The sequence below is a fragment of the Megalops cyprinoides genome, chromosome 4 (genome assembly GCF_013368585.1).
Source record: "Megalops cyprinoides isolate fMegCyp1 chromosome 4, fMegCyp1.pri, whole genome shotgun sequence".
In the NCBI taxonomy this organism is placed as follows: Eukaryota; Metazoa; Chordata; class Actinopteri; order Elopiformes; family Megalopidae; genus Megalops; species Megalops cyprinoides.
The window spans coordinates 24,621,558-24,645,121 of record NC_050586.1 but is presented as its reverse complement, the minus strand read 5'-3'; the positions used below and the strand labels follow the sequence as shown (position 1 = coordinate 24,645,121).

General features: G+C 39.3%; 1 protein-coding gene across 2 annotated transcripts in view; it reads left to right on the top strand.

Moving 5' to 3' along the window:
* Positions 1-580: 580 nt before the first annotated feature.
* patz1 (POZ/BTB and AT hook containing zinc finger 1) overlaps positions 581-23,564 on the top strand; it is a 39,949-nt gene continuing 16,965 nt past the window's right edge. The window contains exons 1-4 of one of the 2 annotated variants that reach the window (XM_036526909.1): positions 581-2,231; positions 11,093-11,156; positions 17,801-17,972; positions 22,475-22,630. In XM_036526909.1, coding sequence (XP_036382802.1) covers positions 982-2,231; positions 11,093-11,156; positions 17,801-17,972; positions 22,475-22,630 — 1,642 coding nt within the window. In that variant the 5' untranslated portion in view covers positions 581-981. The remainder of the gene's footprint in view (positions 2,232-11,092; positions 11,157-17,800; positions 17,973-22,474; positions 22,631-23,564) is intronic. The other variant, XM_036526910.1, reaches the window with a different exon arrangement.

Here is a 23,564-nt window from a genome sequence, read left to right as displayed (position 1 = left end):
TGGGAGACCGACAGCTTAATATCATCAGTGTAACGTCAAAGGTTCTGAATTGAAGTAGCCGTCTACTACACAGCTCTGTCGTGTCGACCAGGAACTCACATCCGCCGTATGAATACACCTGCGGATAAAACGACATGTCTTTTCACTTTCTGAAAGCACTTCTGAAGCGAAAATAGCACAGACAATCTTTGGCGAAAGTCGGTGTATAGTGACCTATAGACTTTCTAGAAAATATTTCATTCTTTGGTGGTGGTGGTGGTGGTGGTGGTGGTGGCAGTCGGGGGGTAGGGAGGGGGGGTCCATCGTCATTGTTTTGCATCCATTTTGTCTGGTTTACTGGCCAAACATTTGCTTCTCTGCACCGAACAGAATATACCACGTTATCTTATTTGCGTCCGTTATACATATGCTTTAACCGACGTCAAGTGCTATTAATATCAGTGAGTGGGTAGCGAAAAACGATATAAGTATGTTCGTTTGTATTACGATACAGTCCTTACTCTTCAAAAGACTGCAGCTGAATGCGTGTGTGCATCGGTGGGGGATGGGATCTGCTAGGGGGAGGGGGCACAGTGAAAAAAAACAGGGACGTGAATTCGTATAGTAGGAGAGGGAGAGACTAGGAAGATAAATCACACAAAATCTATATTTAAAACGATAGAGACCTGACTTCATAAATCCAGTATCTGAACTCACGTTGTACGTTCTAGTTGCACATATGAACTTTACTAAACGATGAAAATGCACCGCTCGATCTTCCTCGGGAGGAAAAATAGAAGACCGACATCCCCTCCCTTGAAACAAAGGTCAAAGTTCACAGGAAGCTGGGGGGCTGCCATTTTTCCTTGCAAACATTTTTAGATGTAAAAGAGACAAGGGTGGTCGTCGTTGAGTGTATACTATATATGTTTTCTTTTTAAGATTTTCTGTATTCAAGTATCCCACCCCTTTCTAGACGCGTCGTTGTTGAATGAAGACGAGATGGAAAGGATAGCGGAGCAATCGTGGAATTCGTCCTACACCTACCAGGTGAGCAAGCACAGCGCTGAGATGCTACACAACCTTAACGTCCAGAGAAAAGATGGAGGAAGGTTTTGCGATGTGATCTTACGTGTCGGAGAAGAGAGCTTCCCTGCTCATAAGGCGGTGCTAGCGGCGTGTAGTGAATACTTCGAGTCGGTATTCAGTTGCCAGGCAGAAGGCGACGGCGAGGCGAAGGAGTTGGAGATGCACACCATCAGCCCCAAAGTTTTTAAAGATATTTTGGACTTTGCGTATACCTCTAAAATTGTGGTACGGCTGGAATGCTTCCCTGAACTGATGACAGCGGCAAAGTTTCTGTTGATGCGCTCGATCATCGAGATCTGTCAGGAGGTAATTAAGCAATCAAACGTACAGATTCTGGTTCCTCCCTCACGAGGGGACCTCAGTTTGTTTCGCACCTCTGGGGGAAGCGAGCTAGGCTACCCGTTGCCTTTGGATATGTCGAACGGGGCCGGGTTGGTAACGAATGGTTCCATGTTTGGTAGTAATGGACAGACACATGATGTTGATGGCAGCCATGCCAGTGGTCCGGTTTTGTCGACTGGCAGTTCCCAGTCTGCCTTGCCAGTGCTGCAGACTGTCGACAGGCTACCTGTGACTCCACCAGAACTGACCGGGAACCATTTTCAAGGAGGTAATTCAGGGTCTGGTAACAAGAGAGGCAGAGGGAGACCAAAGAAAGTACCAGCCATGGAGCCTTCACTTTTTAATCACAGCGTTCCTAAGGACCTCGGACTTTTCCCCTGCGGAATTTGTGGGAAGATATTTACAGAGGCAGTGCGTTTGCGAAATCACGAAGCACAGCATGCTGCATCTAGTGGTCTGCACAGCGGCGGGGTCAACAACAGCGGGGACAGCTCAGTTGGTGTGGGCGGCCCAACCCTGTTACCTCATGCCCAGTCAGGGCTACTGGAGAATGGACTGGTCCTGCACGGTGGCGTGGATACAAGTCGCAAAAGGGAGAGAACGAGACGTCATGTCGGTTGTGACATTTGCGGGAAGGTATTTCGCGACGTGTATCACCTGAATCGACACAAGCTGTCTCACTCTGGTGAGAAGCCATATGCCTGCCCCGTGTGTGGCCTACGGTTCAAGCGGAAAGACAGAATGTCTTATCATGTGCGTTCTCACGACGGCTCCGTGGGCAAACCATACGTCTGTCAAAGCTGCGGGAAGGGCTTCTCCAGGTGAGTTGATGTGAGACGACACACGCCAAAAACGTCCGAATAACAATACGTATGGATAGTTTGGTGGCTAGCAAGCAATTTAACTGCACAATGGGCTCACATTTAACTTTTGGCTAACAAAAGTTGAACAATACAGCAAATCGGCAGCTATTCTCTTTAAGCAAATGGGACACAATGTTTAGTAGGGATGTAGCCAGTTAGTTAACATTGCGCACAGTTTTATTGATCAGCATTTATTAAATAGGAATATGCAAAAATAGCCCACTAGTTTGAAGTAAACAAACGACCTGATGCCACCGCCATCATCCGAATACTTTGTAGCGTGTTTAAGTATAGCGATAACTAGTGCTTCTGACGGTACAGTGCATGCTGCACGAAGTTAGTAGAGGACATGTGCATTTATGCTGATGCAGTTGCTGCTATTCAGTCTTTACAGTACTTCCGGTAGATTTTCTTGTATGCCTAGAACTACTTTTAACGTGTAAACACCTTTTTAAAACACCGTAAAATACAACTCATGTACAATCGTGAGCATATTTTTATACTTTGCCTTCTAAATTTGACGAATTGTAGTAAGACGTGCAAGTAAAATATGAAATAGTAATCCTCTTAATGAACGTTATGTAAAATATGTAAATGCATGAAATTACGATAATATTACAATCTACCAGGAACGTACATTTTGGAAACAAGTGGCATTTTTTTTTCCAAAAACAAGCATTTTCAATAGGATGATTTTCATACAGGCAGAAGATTGTGGAATTTGAATTGATAGAAATGAATTAGGTTTGGAATAGAATTAAAGCAGTACATCTTGACATTATTTGGGGTAAAAATGGTTTTGTTTGTGTTCATGTTTGTCACAAAGGGAAATTTAATTATTCCCTGGTCTTCAGATTTGGCCATTTGCCTTGTTTCTGTCTAGGAAGATTCAGATTTGTGTTCATTTGTTTAGTCCACCCGCTCCCAGGTGTGGGCCAGAATTCTTCACACTGTCTTCAGGCTGAAACTTTTCAACCAGTATGTTAACTTGTAATTTGCCTACAACAGAAGTTTTTTGCACAGTCTACAGGTATGATGAAGAGTACAGATGAAATAATTTCTGTGCCTAGCCTATAAATTAACTGAAGAGACTTTTCATCAAATATACCACATCTTTGGCAAGTAGTGGATTCTGTTTGGTTGACATAGTATGAATTATTTTCCAACAACAGCATAATATTTTTATCAGATATTCTGTTATGGCCCATAGATAAGTTTGTTCTAATGTATGGCTATTATAATTCCAGAATAAATACATTTATGTATGCCTTTCCTAATTCCAGTCTTAATCAAAATGTAAAGCCCCTGTGCAATCATATTTTTTTTACCCTTTTGCATTGCAGTTGTTCATTCACTCATAAAATAAATTTGTACACAAATTTTCTGGAATTTGTAAGCATGTTAAGCATTAGAGGACTGACGGCTCATTTGTTCTGTAATGAATAATCATAAGTTTACTCATTATTGATAGCCCACATCATGTCAGTGGAACTGTATCCTCATATGCATATTAACTAACAGACATACTAATTATTTCCTCTGACTGGAAAATAAAAACATTCAATAGACTATGCTGTACACTATATTACATACAACCTTAGAGAGCAAAATACGGATTACAAGTGCTTCAGAAGGTTCCACTGGCAACTTGCATCCTGTTTGTGTCTCTGTGGTGGCACATCCTTGGTTTTTCACAGTAAAGTCAAAATTTTGAGAGAGAAAAATAGGCTCACTATTGACAAAGTGTTTATCCACCGTTAAGCGAGCCTAGACCTTTTCAGTGTCTAAATGTGCTTTTTACTTACTTTATTTACTATATTTCCGGCTAAGTTTCGATGTGCCCTTTAAAGGGGGCAAGCTAGATAACTAATGACATAATGTCAAGTTTATGCTTGTTAAACCTGCTCAAAGCCGAACAAACAAAATCACACTGGATCCAAATTCATCAGTACCATATCTGCCGAACAAGGTCATCAGATGAAATGTATTATGGAAATATTGAGCTAAAACTTTACTTGATGTCTCTTTCCAATGTGTAATGTATAGCCCCCCACACCCCCTCTTTTTTCTGTAAAATCAATTATTTCTACACTCACCCTGTCCTCTCCCAGTTGCCATTGAAATGTAAGTGAGGTTCCAAACTGATACTGAGTCTCATATTGGGTCTTAAGTTGAGCCGCTATCACTGCCCAATCTGCACAACCTGTCTGCATTACACTTCCTCAGCTGGTGCAAGAAATATAAACAATGTACAAACTCTGCCTTTCTGAGAGAAAATGCAGCTACTGATGTTATGGCTAGCTGTCTGGTTAACTTACTATTTAGTTAGGTAAGGTAAGATGGCCAAGCAGACAACTGATTTATTGGTATGTACTTTCCTTTAAACAGGACAGGAGGAGATAATATTTTATTGTCAAGATTTCTGAAATCGTGAGAGATAATGTTGTAAAGGTGAGCTGGCATTGCAAGGGAAACAGTTTTACTTAACTGCAAAGTTTTTTCCCTTTATCTTTTTAATTTAGCATATTTTTGGTTGCCAAGATGAGCAACAAGGCAATACACAATGTGTGTCAAAACCTCTTCGTGGATGAAATGTGGGTGTCTCAGGTGACTGGGCAACTGTTAATGCTGAGTCCTGCAAATAGGGTTGGACTGATAGCCAATGTAGTATTTGATATTTAACAATATTGTTACTGTGATTTCCATGTTTGTTACATCAAAACAGTGCTTAAATGAATTTAAGTATTTGTATTCCTAGTAAGTATTGGTTTGCTGTCAACTTATGCTGTAGTTGCCAGATGAGGATTGGCTTGTTGTATAGAGTTTTAATTTCTGTCTGCACTAAGGTGAAAACAGCACATTTACAATAGTTGAGAGAGTCAGTGAAGTTCTTAGAATTACCATTATTTATTTCCATCTAATCACTTGCTGCTCTGTCACAACAGAGGGAGAGATTAAGGAAAGTGTAACTGAGTTTTATACATGGCCCTGATTAGTCAAGATTGTAAGATAGATTGCATTCTATGTGAATGAGAGATTTAATGATTGCATACCAACAAAACAGGTTCTCTGTTCAATAGGGCTGCAACAATAACAGCATCAACGCCATACCGCGGTATTAGGAGGTGTACTGCGGTGTTGAGCCTGTCACCACCATTACCGTCATAAGCTTTTTTCCCCCCTTATCTGAGAGTGCTGCCATCCTCATGTAGCTTTTGGCTTGGTCTGTGGTCTTGTCTACATGTATCCAGATATTTTTGAAAACTCACTTTTTTCTATCACTTTTGAAAAGGGTCACGTCCACAGTTCACGCTTTTTTTTTAAATCACTCCACATGAGAATGAGAAAACGATTATAAAACGCCCAGACCTCTGCACTGAGCATACACATAACATTTAGCAAGCGCATCACGTCATTGTGACCTTCTGGTCGACTGACCAATCAAATCAATCGAGAGGACTGACACTGAGGAGAAGCGGTTTGCGAGTCTGGTGTTGAAAACTAGTGTGCAACTGCAACTGTCAACAAATAATGTTATGGAGGAAAACATTCAATGTATGATAACCCAGTCTATACCCATGTTTATTAATTATAATGTGTAACAAAATGCTCATGTCAAATGCTTTTAAATGTGTGTAATAACTATTTCTTTAGTTTTAAGTTAATCAACCAAATATTTAGCATATATTTATTTAGTGTTTGAAATGCATGCCATGAATAAACTATTAGCATAGGTGAGAGCTCAATCGATGGATTTTTGTCTTTTGAAAGCGTTAAAACAGTAGAAACGATGATTGTATAACTGTTTATGTTAGGTATATTTGTTGTTAAATACAGGTATTTTATGCTTCTGTTACATGGCTACGTTTGAAATTGCCAGCAGCTGCTGAGCATGAGGCGTTTAAGGAATTAAAAACTGTGAGAAATTTATACAGCCTATTTTAAAATAGACCTAGTGCCCCCTTAAATCCCTTGCTAGTTATTGCAAACAAGGCACGAACAAGTCTGCGATGGTTAGCTATTTGGTGTAACAGTTCATTAGTAATAGGGGGTGGCCTAGTTTTTTTTTTTTTTATTTATTATAAAATTCAAGCCTGAATTAGCTTATTTACAATAACACAAAAATAAGTGTAGGCTTTAAAGAAATAACAAAGGCTATAAACAGTTTGTCCTGTCTTTGTTGGTTCTTTTTTCAATGCTTTTAGGCCCATAGTGGTAGCGATAGTAGCGATAGTGGTAGCGATAGTACCAATATATCGCATATTAAGGGACAAGTAACGTCAAATGAACGAATAATTAAACACAGGGGGGTTTGGTTGCGGTATTACCGACACCGCAAGGTGGCATTCTTCGAATACCGCGGTAAGGAAATTTCTATACCGCTGCAGCCCTACTGTTCAATGATATTTATATCTTGTATGTGATTTCTTTTGATATTGTGTAGATCTACATTATTTCTAAATTCGTTATGCATTTGTTTTTTTTTTTATATCATATGTTCTTCACAGATTGCAATAATGATATAATTTTTGCAAATAAAACTGACATGAAAAAACTTGTATTTAGCTATATTGACATAGCGACTGATCATTTCAACCACTGAGTCAAGTTAAAGATCAGTCAGGTACAGCAAACAGCTGGTTTCTTCATTACCTAGCTGGCTAGCTAATACAATACAAGGCACACAGCAGCAAATTTGTATATTATTAAGGAAAACAGCCAGCAAGACAATATTACAGAAAGCTGGCAGCTAAACCACAGTAGTGTTTAGTACTAGTAGAAAGCTGTTGGCTAGTCACGCGTTATCCACGTACATAAACAGTCAGTGAAGTCAGAATTCATTGCACAGCCACTCAAAACTTGAGGCGGGGGTCTCCGTTTTCCTTTGTCATGTGCCTTATAGAACATGGTCTTCATTTGCCTGCCATCTGTTCACTCAGCTTAGTCGGTGTCTCAAATCTTTTCAAATCAATAGCAGAGCCAGCTATCGAAATATGCATTGCAAAAGACATGATAAAGGGTATATAACTCTCAGACCAAAAGTAGGTAGGTAGTTGTTGAGTCAGTGGTAGATGAATTTGCATCACCATGCTATTTAGCATGGAAACCTGACTGAAATTTTTCAAGAATATGTCTCATGCTAACAAAGTCATGTAATTGTTTTAAAACCACCATTGTGAAACTTTTGCGTAGAAAAGGAAGGTTTGAAATCAGTGTGTGGGGGGGGGGGGGGTTTACTTGGGCAGCTTTTATTGTAATTCAGAAATTGCCAGTGAAAAATGCTGTTTATAATGGCTAGCACCTCATATGACAATCAGGTAAACACCTTTATTAAAAATGTACTGGGAACAGGATCCAGAGAGCTGAGGGGTTTGTGATGGAAAAATAAATATTTCTTCATTGACCAGAAAAAAAAGGATTTCATGATGCCCTTAGTTGATGAACGAGGGCAGCTAACATGGAGTTAGCCTCCGTTTTTGTTATATTTATTGTGATTTTTCCTAAAAGTATTTTTTGAAGTCTGCGCATTTTGATGAGGATAAAAACTTACTGCAAGAGTCACTAGATTAATTAGGCAGTTGATTGTTTTTTTTTTTTTTCCTTAGTCAGTTTCCTGATTATGAATGACTATGTTAGAAAAATGAGACAGCCTGCATTCAGTATAGCCTTATTGTAGCTTTTGCCTAGCTAAGAAGCTGTTCTTTAAGAATATCAAAGTGAACCAGTAGCTTTGGCTTTCTCCACTTCTGTTCAGCTTTATGGATTCTTTTCAGCTGATGTATTTCCATGCAACATTCTTTTTGGATGACTTTTAAAAACAGTTTGGAGACTTGTAGTGGATGAAAAAATATGAAATTATATCTCAGATTGCCAACATTTTCCTTTCCTTTCCATTTGTTAGTCTAACTAGCTAGTGGCTACATACTCTAAAGTCTGTACCCTATGAATGTGGATGTAGCTCGGATGAATTAAACTTTGAGCTACCTCTCCTGATTGGTAATGGCTGAATGATTACACCACAGTTCCACCAAATTAATTAATTACGCAGTGTAAAAACTATTAATAAAAAAAACTGTAACTACTTCAGCTGTAGTCCAGTGGTCCAGTTTGCTAGCTTTGCAGGTAAGGTCTGTTTTTCTCCAAGTAAGAGAATGGAGTGTAAGACAAGGCCACAAGTAGAGTTGATCTGTCTGCTAGCTACCAGTCAGCCATCCATACTTTCCATAGCATGCTCCATGAAAAGTGCATTTTTTTGTGTGGATGGTTTTGGTTTTCTGTGATTCTATGTTCAGGTTTTCCCTGTAGTCAGACCAGCTGAATGCCTTTCACAAAATCAGATCAACCACATTTTCAGTAGTGTTACCATCAGCCATTCTCGGGGGGCTGCATTGCCAAGCAAGTTACAATGCCTAGCCTAAGAGAGCTGACAAAATCTGACCAAGAAACTAGCTATCAAAATTTAAAAAATATAGACTCTAGACACTTTCAAAACACAAGCAACAATACCACCCCTGATGAACCAATGTCATTATCTGCAAAATATATAAAACATACTGAGATTCAGATCAACATGTGTAAACAAGTTTTGTCCACTGCCATCAATCCAATCAAATCTTTTCATAAGATGTTATTTCTCTCCAACTTGTAAAATAGGACAACAGATACCGCTTAAATTTATCCTTGTGATGATGAGCTCTGCCTTAGCATAAGTACTGCAAGCTAAATGGCTAAACTCAACAGTAATAAAAGCCACCAGACAGTGCTTTCTGTTGATAGGGAGACCATCCTCCTCTGTTTCTCCATTCATGAGAGATGGTTATTGAAATACAGCAGAATTTCAGTTTCAGAGTTTCAGAGCCAATAGAAGGTGCTGTTTGGCAAATTATCTTTTGTGGGTCATTATAAAAGATCAGCTCATTCTATGTACTGATTAAAAAAACACTGTGGCTTTGTGTTGTGGCTGATCAGCTTTTCTGGTCCACGCACACAGATCCCTTGTGGGATTTTGTAAGATCATTTTATGCAGTTTAATTTTTGAAGATTTTGGTAGAGTGGTCCTACTACCATACATTTTTTGTTCATGATGGTTATACATGGGAGAAGTTCAGTTTTAGTGCAGTGTGAATTATTCAACTTAATTTCATTCAGTGGAATCAGACAGGATTGATGTGAGGATTGAATGAAGTGATTCATTCAATATAATTTGTTAAAGCACATTTTCACAAAGTATGGGGCATTTTCCAGAGGGATTTGAAAAAACAGAAATCCAGAGCCTGTTGAGGAGAACAACCGGAAATTATTCCCTGACCCCAGGAAAAGGAGGTCAGGAGACCATGAGCACTGCAAACTTGGAAATGGTAATTCTGGTACAGATGAATCCAGCTAAAACATGATACAATACTGTGTAAAATATGATATGTAACCAAGAGCATGGAATGGATAAGCAGCTCCTGATTTCGAGGAGAAATGTTTTTCAATTAATCTAGGGACATATCTCTGTTAATGGGACTAATCTACTACAGTGATGCAGTTCCTGCTTGATCAGTGCTTGGCATTTTGACACATTTCAGTGGGAGCTTGCAAATGTGTTGCTGATTTCACAGCCATTTTGGATTGACACTTTGTTGTGTCTTTTGGAACATGGCCAGTAAGGACCTCTGGAATGCCTTTGCATCCATAGGGCAAAAGGGAAAATGACCCATCAGCAGAGGCGCCATATGTTCAGCCTCTGAATGAAGCTTCCATCCAAAAATGTCATGACATTACAAGTTGCCTGTGAAATATTACAGATACAATTGTACTTCATCAAGTTAATGTATTGGAATTTCATTATTATTTTATGAAATGTACAGAACAAATACGCATTTCCAAGCTAACCTCCTAAGGATATGAAACAAATAGTGCCAGCTCAACCCTGTTGTTTGCTTGTTCCCCCTTTATGCAACCCTATTTTAGAGCAACTGATTGTTGCAATGAGTCAAGTGTTGTGTACAATCTCTGCACTCACATAAGAGTGCTGGGGTGAAATTAATGCAGTCCTCCAAGACTCTTTTATACAGACAATGTCTGTTTTTTATCCTGCAAGTCTAACAGTGCACTACAGCACACTACAATGGAGCATAGGCACTATATTACCGTCAAATTGCAGGGTGCCTGAAAGAAGTGAAACAAGGCCATGACCAACCGACTGCCCCCCATCCCCTGTGGGCTTCTGGTCACTGTCGGCAAATGACACAGCTGGCATCAAATAATCCAGGCTGTAGAGCCGAGGTTGCACTCAAGGCGTGCACCTCAACCACTGAGCTACTCAGGATCCCAAGTGGTAGGCTCTTTACATCACCCTTCATAGTGATGCTCATCCTTGTAAGCTTCAAGTCAACCTCTGATATTAAAATATTTATCTGAAAGATATTGCCATGAGACCACTGTATTACAGACTGGATCTAGAATTTGTACCTTAGCTTTATAGAGATATGATTGCAATATGTGGTGAATTTGGGGCTGGTGTTTATACAAAATTAAACACCCCCGGGCATGTAACAGAATTTTGAACACTTACAGGTGTGTGTTTATGTTTCTTAGGCAGGATGGATAAGTGAATAAGCACATCATGCAGTCTTAATTCAAGAACAAGTTTAGCAGTTACGGGAAAGGTTTAGAATGTCATTCTTAGTTTGAGGCAGGAGGCGGAACAGTTTTTACCATCAAATTTAATAAATGATTTTCGGCTACAGCTGAGGATAAAACGGAAGGTGCCTGGGATGTTGATTTGGTGCTATCTTATTCAACATGTTTATTCTCTCTCTCTTTTTTTTAAGACCTGACCATCTGAATGGACACATCAAACAGGTCCACACATCCGAGAGACCCCACAAGTGCCAGGTGAGTGACTCACAATTTCCTGTGGAAGTCCCATTAAGACACATTAACGCTGTGTCAACGCCCCCCAAGAGACCAGGATTCCATTCTGTTATTTAGAATGATGTGTGGAGCATTTTCTTTAACACACAGTGCACCAACAGAATGGCGGGACAAAAGGCCTGTGACCTAGTTCATCAAGGTCTCACTCAGTTCATTATTGCATGTAATTGCTGTTTGGATTGTATAACTGTATTTGTATTTGGATTGTATAATTGTATAATTTACTTGCAACCTGACAGCTTGCAATTCCCAGTCAACATTGAAGTGTGAATTATGCTTGCATCAACCAAACGTGTGTTAACATATAGGACCCCCACTTTTTATTTACACGAATTTATATGAATCAGACAGAATTGCAGGATGATACTTTTGGAAATGATCAACTGAAGTCAACTCCCTAGCAAATTAATTTAATACGTGTTTAGATACCTGTTCAATGCACAGTAACTCATATGTTTGTATTTGTCTTCTTCCAAAGAGAGGTTAAATAGGATGCGCTATTTAACTGCTTCGGGCAATAAAAAGGAGAGGGGGTGTGCATACTAATCCACATTTGTCTGTCTTGAATAGTATTACTATTCTCAGAAAGCACAATTTATTAATTGCTAACCTGCAAAAGAAGAATTTAGAAGAGGGGAAAATGGTTGAAAAACAAACAAATTTGAGGGGGGGGTGTTTGAATAGTTGAGAAAAAACAGAATTGTTAAAATGGAATTTGAAAAGGACTGGTCCTATGGGTTATGTCATATAATTCCCAATAATAATAATAATAATAATAATAATAATACCAAAGCTGTTACTTCTGCTAAAAATAATAATAGTAAAAAAAAACACAATAGTAATATGGATAAATGTATCCAGATAGTAGATGGTGTTGGCCAAGAACAAACAGGAGGAAAACAATAGATTTCCTGTGGAGGTTACTAAAGGAAAAACCTACTTTGAGACGATAGAAATATCTTTGCAATGTCTTGAATTGTAGGGCTCAGTCTGTGCATGGAACAAGCGCCTTGTCTGAGAGAGCCACTTGGGAGCATCAGAAATTCCTTTGCAATATTTAATAAACTCACTCCACATTTGAAAACATTTGAAATTCCACATATTCCTTGGCAAGATTTCAATGTGCACGGGGCATGCAAGTCTGATATCTTCTCAAATGAGTCACCAAGCACATATTGCTGTTTACTGTGTTTGTTTGTTTTCCAGTAAGTATTAATTGTCTTTTCTATCGGAAAACGTCACAGAGGCTGATTCAGGCTTGAGGGCTGTTTATACTGTGAACAGCATGTTTACGCATCTTACCCTTAGTAGCATGATTGAATAATTCCACCCTAATTTTGCCTGAACTTTAAGTCTGTGGATGTCATATACACACAGACACGTACATACTGTTTAATAACCAGGGCTTTTGCTCTACTTTTAAATTAGAATACTGCCTAATATTATTTGTTCTACAGTCTCAACCCCCCGTTGGCCTTCAACAGAGCATCAGTCAAGCAAGGGTATCACCATAGATATAGCTCTACTGTACAGACTACTGTAAATAACATCACAGGAGTAAATTCTCCCTTCACATCTAGGTCTGAGGACTATATTGTGAAGATTTTGAACAAATGGTAAAATGCTTGCAGGATATGTTGTAGCTTGCACAGCATAATGAGGCAACTGACACAAGTAGGAAAGTGTTGCCGTACCATTGGACAGTTTACTAGCTAGTTACACAAAATATTGCCACCTATTTTTTTTGAACTGGACCTTTTAGAGATATGTCACAATGTACGCTTACACTTGCTGGAACTATGTCTCCAAGACCAAGACCAGTGTTTTTTTCAGCATAACTGACACAGATTCCTGTCTCTAGCCATTGCTCGGGAGATTGAAATACTTTGGTCTCCAGACCTCTTGCTAACTAGATAGCTAACTGGCAGAGTGGTCAAAGGCATTGTGTAGTGATCAACAGTGTTGTTACATTCGATGGCTAGCACTGCTTATTCAACCTTTTTCTGCATGGAAGGGCTGCATGCATCTCAATTCTGAATTGGCCCCACAATGAATTACATGAGAAAAACAGGATGGGAAAAGGCCTACAGGAACAAGCACTTCCCAACCCTTTGCACTCAGAAGTCAAATAATAAATACAGCTACAAGCAGCAATGACTGGGAGCTAAGCACGAAATTGCCAAAAACAGTCATGAGTCATAGGTCTGTGTAAAAAACATCTAAAATATCCTATAACAAATGAGCCCTGGTACCCTGTGGATAGGGTCAATTGTCTCTTCTTTCTCAGTTCAGTTTAAAAGTGATACAGACATAAAAACAACCAAACAAACCAAGGACGTTCATATGTTACCTGATTATAAAGTACATTTTTTTTCATGACTGACAATTACCACAAAAATAACAAAGAGGAAAACGGGGAAAACCGGGAGAGTATACAACTCTCTGCACCTCTGTGACCCAGTTGGATTTCGTATTTCCCAGAGCTCAACAAACAGAAATAAATCAAAAAGGTATATCTTCAAACCAAATGGAAATGTCACATTGAATGGAAAATGTGTGCCATATAGTGGGCTTTGCCACAGAATACCTCCAAGCAAATAACAGTGAGACTGCCTTCCACAGAAGCAAATACAAGGGGAGAGGCTGTGCACCACAAAACTGTCATCACTGCCTCTTTTGTAGCTTATCTCTGGGGACAGCCTACAACTACAATATGTAAATCCAAAGGTGTGCTGTCATCACTTTCCATGCTACATACAATGTAAGGTTGGCAGGAAGACCTAAATACTAAATTAATGAAAATAATAAAATTTAGCATAAAAATAAGCACTAAATTATGTAAAGGTTGACATATACACAGTTTGTATCGACTTCTTTTGTGTCTTTGATGCCATCAATATCAATGATCAACCCCTGTACACTCTAGCAGCCATGGGTATTGATTTGGCTCGCTATCTGCAGCTTCGTTGAAAACAAAGTTCAGAGAATGGTGTGGGCAGGATCCTTGCCAGATCATTGCCGGTGTTCTACAGGGAGGTGGAGCAAAATTTTTGTATTTTTGGTTGTAATGTTGAGCTTTTAGTCAGCTGTGAGGCAGTTAAATTAATGATATCTAAATTATATGGCTAGCTGGCTAGTTTTCAACTGCATGTGAAAACTGGGAAGGGAAATTAAGTGAATCTGCAAAGAAAAAATTATTCTTAAGACATTCAAGTATCTATGTGGAACCATACATTTTATTTTACATTTCTCCTCTGTTGGCCCATGTCACATTGACCACTCAGAGGTGAATGTTTAAAATAACCAATGTAAGCCTCCACATACCCGCCTCCAGTGAATGTTTTGTGACGGTTTTTTAACCAGTATCCCTGATTTTTTTCCGTTGCTTTTTAAACAGTCTAATATCTGCTGATCTGTATGCAATATGTCCTGTTTATAACTTGTCAATTAATTGCTTAACTCTGTTGATTAGGAGCTCTGTTTTTCCAATACGTCACCCACCACCAGTTTCTCACTGGGGTAGTATTGTATTCCTTGTGTGGGCCACTTGTGTAACTGAGTCTTAATTTTTGCAGTGCACAAACGGCACCATGTCTCCTTGCAATCACTTAGCTCCACACACCTTCTGCAAGTCAATTTGTATCTTGTCAACTTTTTTATACAAACCATGACCACAAACACAGTGAATCTAGATGGGTTTGGTGTCTTAAAGGCTGAAAACAAGACAAGTGAAGTCACACTTATTTATACATTGTAACCAACAATATCTAAGTGAAAAATCAGATACCTCAGTCCTTCAAAAAAAGTATGAAAAATGAAAAACTTTGAATGCCTTGGTTGCATAACTCACCTTTAAATTAGTACTTGGTGCAAGCACCTTTGATAACTGCAGTGAGTCTGTTTGGATAAGTCTCTGCCAACTCCTCACATCTATATTTTGCAATTTGCTCCCAGTCTTCTTTGCAGTAGTGTTTGAGTTCAATTAATATGGGAGGGGACAGCTTGTGAACAGCTCTCTTCAGGTCAGTCTAAAGATTTTTCAATGGGGTTGAGGTCAGGGCTCTGACTGGGCCATTCCAGGACATTGATCTTCTTTTTTCCAGCCTTTCCAGTGTGGATTTGGATGTGTGATGAATCATTGTCATGCTGAAAGCTGAAATTCTTCCCCATCTTCACCTTTTTTGCAGAAGGTAGCAGGTTTTTCTCTAAAATCTTTTGGTATTTTGCAGAATTTATTTTCCCCTCTATCCTCACCAGAGCTCCTGTCCCTGCTGAAGAGAAACAGTCCCATAGCATGATGCTGCCACCACCAAGCTTGACCGTAGGGACTATGTTCTTAGGCTGATGGACTGTGTTGGCTTTGCACCAAACATATGGTTTGGAATTAAGGCCAAAAAGTTCTACCTTAGTTTCATCAGACCACAAGACCTTTTTCCACATGGCAGTAGATCCAGAGTGTCTTTTTGCATAATTCAGACAAGTCTGAATGATCTTCTTTGTGAAAAGTGGTTTCTGTCTTGCTACCCTATCCCACAGCTCAGATGCTATGTGTATATGATGGCCAGTCTTTGCCAGAATCTAGGCAAGGTCCAACTTTTGCCATGTTCAATCCTTTTCTTGATTATGGTTTTTACTGTGTTCCATGATATGTTTAAGGCCTTTTTATAACCCTCTCCTGATCTGTACCTTTCAACAGTTTGATCCCAGAGATGGTTTGGTAGCTCCTTGTTGACTGTAGTTGTTTTCTTACACTTGCATGAACTAAGAAAGCAGGAAACCTGCCGAGAAAATCTACAGGAGCAGCTGATTTTTATCCTAAACAAATCAGAATCATTTTAACTGGTCACAGGTGGAGTCAGTTAGCTTTGAGTATGGTTTGGATGGTGTATGGTTAGACCTGAGCACAATTACAGCTCCCATTATAAAGGGTGTGTAAACTTATCCAACCAAGGTGGTTAGTTTTTCTGTTTTATATTAATATTCAGTTATGTGTTGCCTTTTCTTATTACTTTGATATTGTGGGTTACCGTGTCTACATGAAAGTGGGGGAAAAAAACCCCCATTAAATCAGATTTCATTTCAGCCCCACAAGGCAATAAAAATATTTGAAAGGGTGTGTAGACTTTACAGATCCACTGCACACACACACACAAACACACACACACACAGACACACACACACACACACACACACACACACACACACACACACACACACACACAGAGGGTAGACAATATGATGGAAACACCAAGCAAAATATATATACTAATAAGGGGTTTCAGTATCCTTTCCATTCAGAAAAACTTCACTACTTCTTGAAATGCTGTTCAAACTGTTTGAACTGTTTCTAGTGAGATTTTGGACCATTCTTCAAGTTGGAAAGCTTCTAGTTCTTTAAGAGATTAAGGAGGTGGTAATCTGCTATACTACATTCCAGAACTGGTGTTTCTGAAACCACTCTTAAATCCATTTAGCAGTGTGTTTGGGGCTGCTATCTTCTTGGAATATGGGAACATCTTGAGGAAACAATGTTTGTACCATAGGGTGCACCTGGTTTCCTAAAATGGGTTTGTATACCTTTGCTGTAATTCTGCCATACATGGTAATAGTGGGAACCAATGACTTCCATACCATAACAGATCGACCACCATGTTGGTCCATGGGCTGGAAGCTTTTTTTGGCTTTCTTCAGACATAAACCTATTCAGATGTTGGAGTAAGAGTAAAAGATAACTCGGATCATGTTACTTCCTGCCACTGCTCGGAGGTCCAGGTTTTGTGCTCATTACAGAAGGCTATGTTGGCAACAGTTACAAGTGGTTTCCATATCCCAGCCCTAACATAAATAACAGCTTTGTGAAGCCTACGACACACAGTGTTTCTGTTGAGACAGGGTGATGAAGGTGAAGATTCAGTTCTGTGGCAATGTTTACATCACTGAATTTTTTTTTTATAGCAACTATACTGTTAAGTGTTTATCTGTCCCTGTCAGTGAACTTGAGCGACTTGACCGCTGTTCCCCTCTTCTGTTTTTCCATTTTTTCATTGTTTGCAGCATGCTCTCCTGATATCAACACTTGACACATTAATTAATTTTGCCATTTCTATGACTAATGTACCTGCAATTCTGTCACCAACTGTTTGACTGATTTCAAAATCTTAGTGAAATCAAAACAAATCATAATTAGTTTGTGTTTTCTACTAAGTAAAATTTGAAATAAGCAGCATATTTCAGTTATTTTTCTCAAAAATGTTCTAAAAAACCAGTGTCACTTTAACATGATTAATTTGAGTTTCAGTGTTTTTAAATAAAATGTGTTATGTATCTTACATGTATCGTATAAAACATAGGGCAGGTGCTAACTGGTGTATATCTGGTAGTGCTGCAATTATTCAAGTTGAATCTTCTGAATCAACAGTACTCTGTCTTGTGTACTCACTCTGTCAGTACACTGTCACTCTGCTCCATTCAGTATATAACTGTCATTCCACGTGTGGCAATTTTTAACTTAGTTCATTTTAACTCTTTTGAAATATTACTGATCTAAATTAATGAAGTTACTTCTGTCCTAGCAAGCAGTTACAACAGTCATGTCTTGTTTACAGATCTGCAATGCCTCCTTTGCTACTCGGGACCGCCTGCGCTCCCACTTGGCCTGCCACGAAGACAAAATTCCATGCCAGGTGTGTGGGAAGTTCCTGCGGGCTGCTTACATGACCGACCACCTCAAGAAACACAGTGAGGGTCCACATAACTACTGCAGCATATGCAACAAAGGTAATGCTATCACTTTGTCACCTCTGCCCTAACCTGTCTGCACTGGATTGAATGTTTTTCTTGTTGCAGAATAGTTTAACAGGAAATATATTAGTTCACAGAATAATGGAAATAAATATATTCATTGCCTCAGGGAAAACATTTCTACTATCCATGGTATCAGTAGAAACCATATGCATATGATATAATGGAAATATATGAATGTTTATTTAAACAAGCTTGAAAGCAGATAGTCTAAATAGAAGGAATCCTCATTTCTTTTAGCTAACTAATGTAGCTGTCTAGCTAGCCAGTAGATATGCAGACACTTATTAATGTTGTTTGTGAGTTTTCCACCAAGCAGGCCACCAGAACATCATCTTGTAATGTAGCAACAATAAGATTGTTTAAGGAGTGAGACATTCATTTTATGGCAAATTGTGATCCAGGACAAAAAAATGTCAGAATCACACCAAGCCTCCGTTCTAGTTATATGGGTCAACGTTTACATTTTCAGGTTGCAAGATCAAAGTAGAAGGTCACAAAGATTCCTGACAGTTTCTTCATCTCCAAAATTTTTATTACTTGTCCTTTTATAATTTTTCTTCAACAATGAATAAGCAAATGAAGTCTCATCTGCAGCAGTGGATAGAACATTACCCCCCATGGGTTGTGAACAGTGTGACTCCAGACATTTAAAGACTCCAATTTTTGATGCACCCTGACACCCTGACTCTCATCACTATCCAGCGGTAGACTTCTGTCCTACCAAGCAATTTGTCCTGTAGATAAGCCGAAACAGCTGCTGCACGTATTTCACAGGCTCCAATAAGGGCAGAAGCTTCTGTCCAAATCTGAACCAATCTGATCTCAGCTGGTACCTGAAGCAGTTTCAGATGCTGTCCCCAGAGCAGACTCTTTGTTCTGTGTATCAAAGTAGATGGCTGTAGGATATGTATGGCACATAATTTCACATTCCACAAGCGGTAAAAGCACAGTCTTTGCTCAGACAAATCTCCCTGAGCATTGCTGCCTCAACTTTCAAGTACCAACAGCTGCTTGTTTGCTGGCAGTGACCTCCTCATTGGTAAACCTCGAGCTATTACATCTCAGACCTCAGAGTTGGTTTGTCTGCTGCCTGCACCCGAAACGCAACAATGTCCTGGCATGTGATTCTCACAAAAGAATAGGCCTATGTGAATGCCTCAGTGGTGGTGCTCTCTAGGATTTCTGACTCAAGGTATGACTTTGCAGACTTCAGTCTGTACTCCTGATCAGTTGTGGATAACGTATGCTGATAATGCTTAGTTAGGGTTTCTGGCTACCATTTCTGCATGCAGTAGCAGAGACTGGAACCCTGTAGGGTTTCATCAGCTTCTCTCCAGGTCTTTGAGAGGTGTGCATCAGTCAAAACTGTCAAAATCCTGGCTTGCGACTAAAAGGTGGTATTTAAGGGGTTCTCATGGAGAGCCTTTTAGCCTTAAGTAGCTGTAAACCTGAAAGATCTCTCTGAATGTGGCTTTTCTGATGGTAATCATGTCGGCAAAGAGAGCTCCACATGTGGTTAGTTCACATAGGGTTTATTGTGTTGGGTCCAGACGGCATTAATGTCAACCTCAGACAAATCCTACATTTTTTCTCAAGTTGCTGTCACCTTGGCACTGGAAACAACTGACTCTAATTTGTCATCTCTCTCCCAACAATAAAAATCAGTTAACTGGTTTGTAAAAGTATTTTGCACTTCCAAGGAAGTTGAATGGAGAAAAATGGCTGTTAATCAGTATAAAGCCAAAAAAAATGAAATCTCTAATAATTTTGAAAGGCAAATACTTGTTTTAATGTGTTGTACTAGTAGCAGTAGCTTCTTTGCCCTAAAACCGTTCTGGTATCCTAGTAAGTTGCAACTGATTAGACATCCTGCTACAATCCCTCCTGCTTCCCTCCATGCCATTTTTCATGCCATTCCATGAGGATTTTTATGTCTGAACTTTGTCTTTAGTGTGTTGATCAAGAGCAAATTTGTAAGGTGTAATTTACTTGGTACAGTTGAGCAATATGTGGTAGACACCTCTGAACAACAGGTTATAGTACACAAATCTGCTTGTGCAAATATGAAACCACATTTACTCTCCTAATGTGTATTTCATTGCTCTTTGTCACTCTATGACATCTTGCATCTGCATTATTTTCATGTAATTCATTTTCAGCCCACTGACCACATACATTTGAAGTTTCTTGTTTGGTAGGTTACTAACATTAAAGCTTTAGATATTATCAGACTCCATTGATTGCACAAGTCTGATATCCACAGGAAAACCACCTAGTGAATGAGTTTTCCTGGCAAATGCATGAAGTAGCAGGCCAATGTATTAGCTTGTTGCACTATTTTCACTTCATTTCTAATTTTTTTTCTCCCCAACTTTGGAATTATCCATGGATTGTTATGCTTACCATCACATCCTCTCACAAGCCACTCGCAAGCCCATATTTCTTGTCTGTTCCCTCGGTTACGAAGTTAAGATGCGCCACATTTCATCCTCCTTATTAATTTTCTTCATGGCAAACTTTTATCTTCAGTAACACACTTCATGCCTTTTCCTTTTCTTCATTATAGAGCATGGCAGTTTAGAGGAATTGCTAAGGGTCTATATATTTGTATCATGTGGTCTTTCTGCCTGGCATTGCAATGGATGAAAATTTAGCCTTCATTAGCCTAAATTTCAGCTCCTCTAATAAATATGAGATTAATGCTGTTTTCATACATTTTCCCTAAATAATGCAATATTGACCACATAAATTATGTAACAGGACATACCCAAGATACCTAAATAGCATACCAGGAAAAAATGTTTGATTTTCACTGAATTTGGTCTTTAATTTTGTTTTAAGACATTGCGAATTGTAGTAGGTGCCTGGAACACAAGGAACAGCAAAAACAAAGTGGGTCTATTTGTTGTGAACTGGTAAGACGAAAATGTTTCTACTTCTTAATGCTAATGTGTCTCATTGAAATACTGTAATTACAAAACAGAATACAGTGGCTACCTGTGCACCTCCTTGAAAATTTGAAGAAATTTGTTTGAAGTTGCGCTTTCCACAAACTTTCAACATGTTTTTGCCAACTCTGTGCCATGTTGCCGATACAGTGGTTTTCAAGATACTAACAGCATTACTTTTGGTGGAATGGTAAATTCTAATATAAACAGTTGCAAATTAGGATCTTGTTAATCAGCAACACTGAAAAAAGGCAAGTGGATGTGTATTGTGGCTTGAGCTGAAGAGATGTGCATAGCCAAAGACTTGTGAAGGGTGAAGGGTGTTTGGCTGTACAGTTACCTAGCAGTATACATAAACGGACGGATCTTAAGTGATTTTTTTTTTTTTAAACACCATACCTGTGAATGTTTACCTAAAATCATTCAGCTGATAAAAAAACATGAAGGCCAGATAAACAGAAGCAGAAACCATGATTTGTGGGGTATTCTAAGACTGATCACCATAAAAGAAAATTTCGTCATATCAATTTGGGAGGAGAAAAAAAGGTTATCATCTATTTACATGACATTTTTTAGTAGACACTTTTATCCAGAGTGATTTACTATGTTGTAATTTTGTTATCCATTTTTAGAGCAGGATTTTTACTGAGGAAATTAAGGTTATTACCTTGCCTAAAGGGGCAACCGATTGAGTGAGTAGGAATCGAAATGGAAACTTTTGGGTTCCTAGCCATGCTCCTTACTACAATACCATGCTGCTGTTAATCTCTAATATCATCTCACTGCATGAACGCTATTAAAAGCACTGTTATATGCAAATAGTTTAACAAACACTGAAATATTTATTGCATTTATATAATCAGTATTAGTAATTTTAGTGGGCAGATTATCATTCGGCCTATTTCATCTAATATGGTTTGCTAGTTCACACTCATACTTGTGCAAACTCAGTTGCTTACAGTTCTGCTCTTCAGTGTTGGAGTACTTATTAAAATGGACATTTGTTGTCTGCTTTGTCATTGAGTGAGGTGTATGCCAGACTGCACTGAAAAAAATTCTGTGCACTGTTTCTCAATGCATTGAGATACCTATCTATGGGAAGAACTGTAGAAATTTATTGATTAATACAGAGATGTGGAAATCACATGGCAAACTTTATAATTTAATTAAATTAATTAAAAATGTAAATACTTTTTCTTCAGTTTGTTTGAATCTAATCCTCGACAAGGTAGCTGGTGCTTTAACAACATGAAATTAGTTGCTGTGGAACTTGGTTCTTGTTAATTAAACCTCAAGAAGGTGACAATTAAAACCAGGTTATCAAACCACTCTATATACCATCATGTAAAAGCGCCCAGACTAACTATTTGTGTGTGTGTGTGTGTGTATGTGCGTGCGTGTGCGTGCGCGTGTGCATGTGACAAAAACAAAATACGTGGTGTTTGAAGGAAAGGTTCTAAGGGTTTGAAAGTAGGCTCCAAGGGTTGTACGACTACTTTTATTTTGTCTTCTTCTCCTGGATTCCAGGTTTCTCCACTGCATCCTACCTTAAGGTGCATGTAAAAACGCACCACGGCTCTTCTCTGCTACCTGCTGCCGCCGCGCACTCCTACCCTGAGCCCCGTGAGCCCCAGACGCACAATGGTGCCCCCTACCACTCAGGACGCCAGTGCGCAGTGGAAGGCAAGCAGCTGCCCAGCATTACTGTCACACTGTCATTCGCTCAGCTGCTGCTCATGGGGGAAATGGCACTGTACCCATTCTTCAGACATACGCAGGCACATTCATTACTGCCCCCCATACATAAACACTTAAATACCGCTTCTGTCATAGACTGTCTGTCATGTGTCATCACTGGTGGCCATAGAGATCAGGGCTGATGGCACGACACAGTAGGCTTGGGCCGATATTCTTTCCTGTGGCGGAGGGTCATGTTTGGACAGAGCCAGATAATTTATTTTAGAGCAATATCAATATAAGTGTTGTTGCATTTCCTGGATGATAATGAGCAGAGGACAGCACTCAAAAGCGTTGCTCTGCAGGGACTTAAGTTTAGATATCTACCTAGTAGTTAGATGATACCTGTACTTTAGAATTTATGAGCTTCTAAGTAGAGAGGTTATTTCTTTGGGTTTTTCTGTAATTGCATCTCTGGAGGGAAGAATGCGCAGGGGAGTGAATTTAGTGTTCTGTTCCCCCTATGACCTTGATCTAGCTGGATGCCAAATTTTTAAAATTCCCTCTTAAAGCAATTTTAAATTATTGAAGCTTTTTTGCAGTATTGTGGAAATTTTGCCTTGTCACATAACTATGAATTGACCTTTTGTATTTTTTTTTTTTGGAGTTTTGGTATCGGCCAAAGTCTATTGCACGACATTCTTTCACTGTTTAGGTCAAGCTGATTCAGTCAACACAGAACAGACAGGTCCTCTTTAGAGAATGTGCTTTATAAAAGAGGAAAACCTTTACCAGACCCCAGCAGAAGTTGATGTTTGACTGCTTTGCAATGGAATAATGAAAGTCTGCATGGTTTTATTGGTGCTGAGGGGGTCAGTATGTCCCCGATGTGTATGGCAGGGCACTGGGGTTGTGCTGTGGTGCATGGCTGCCGCTCACC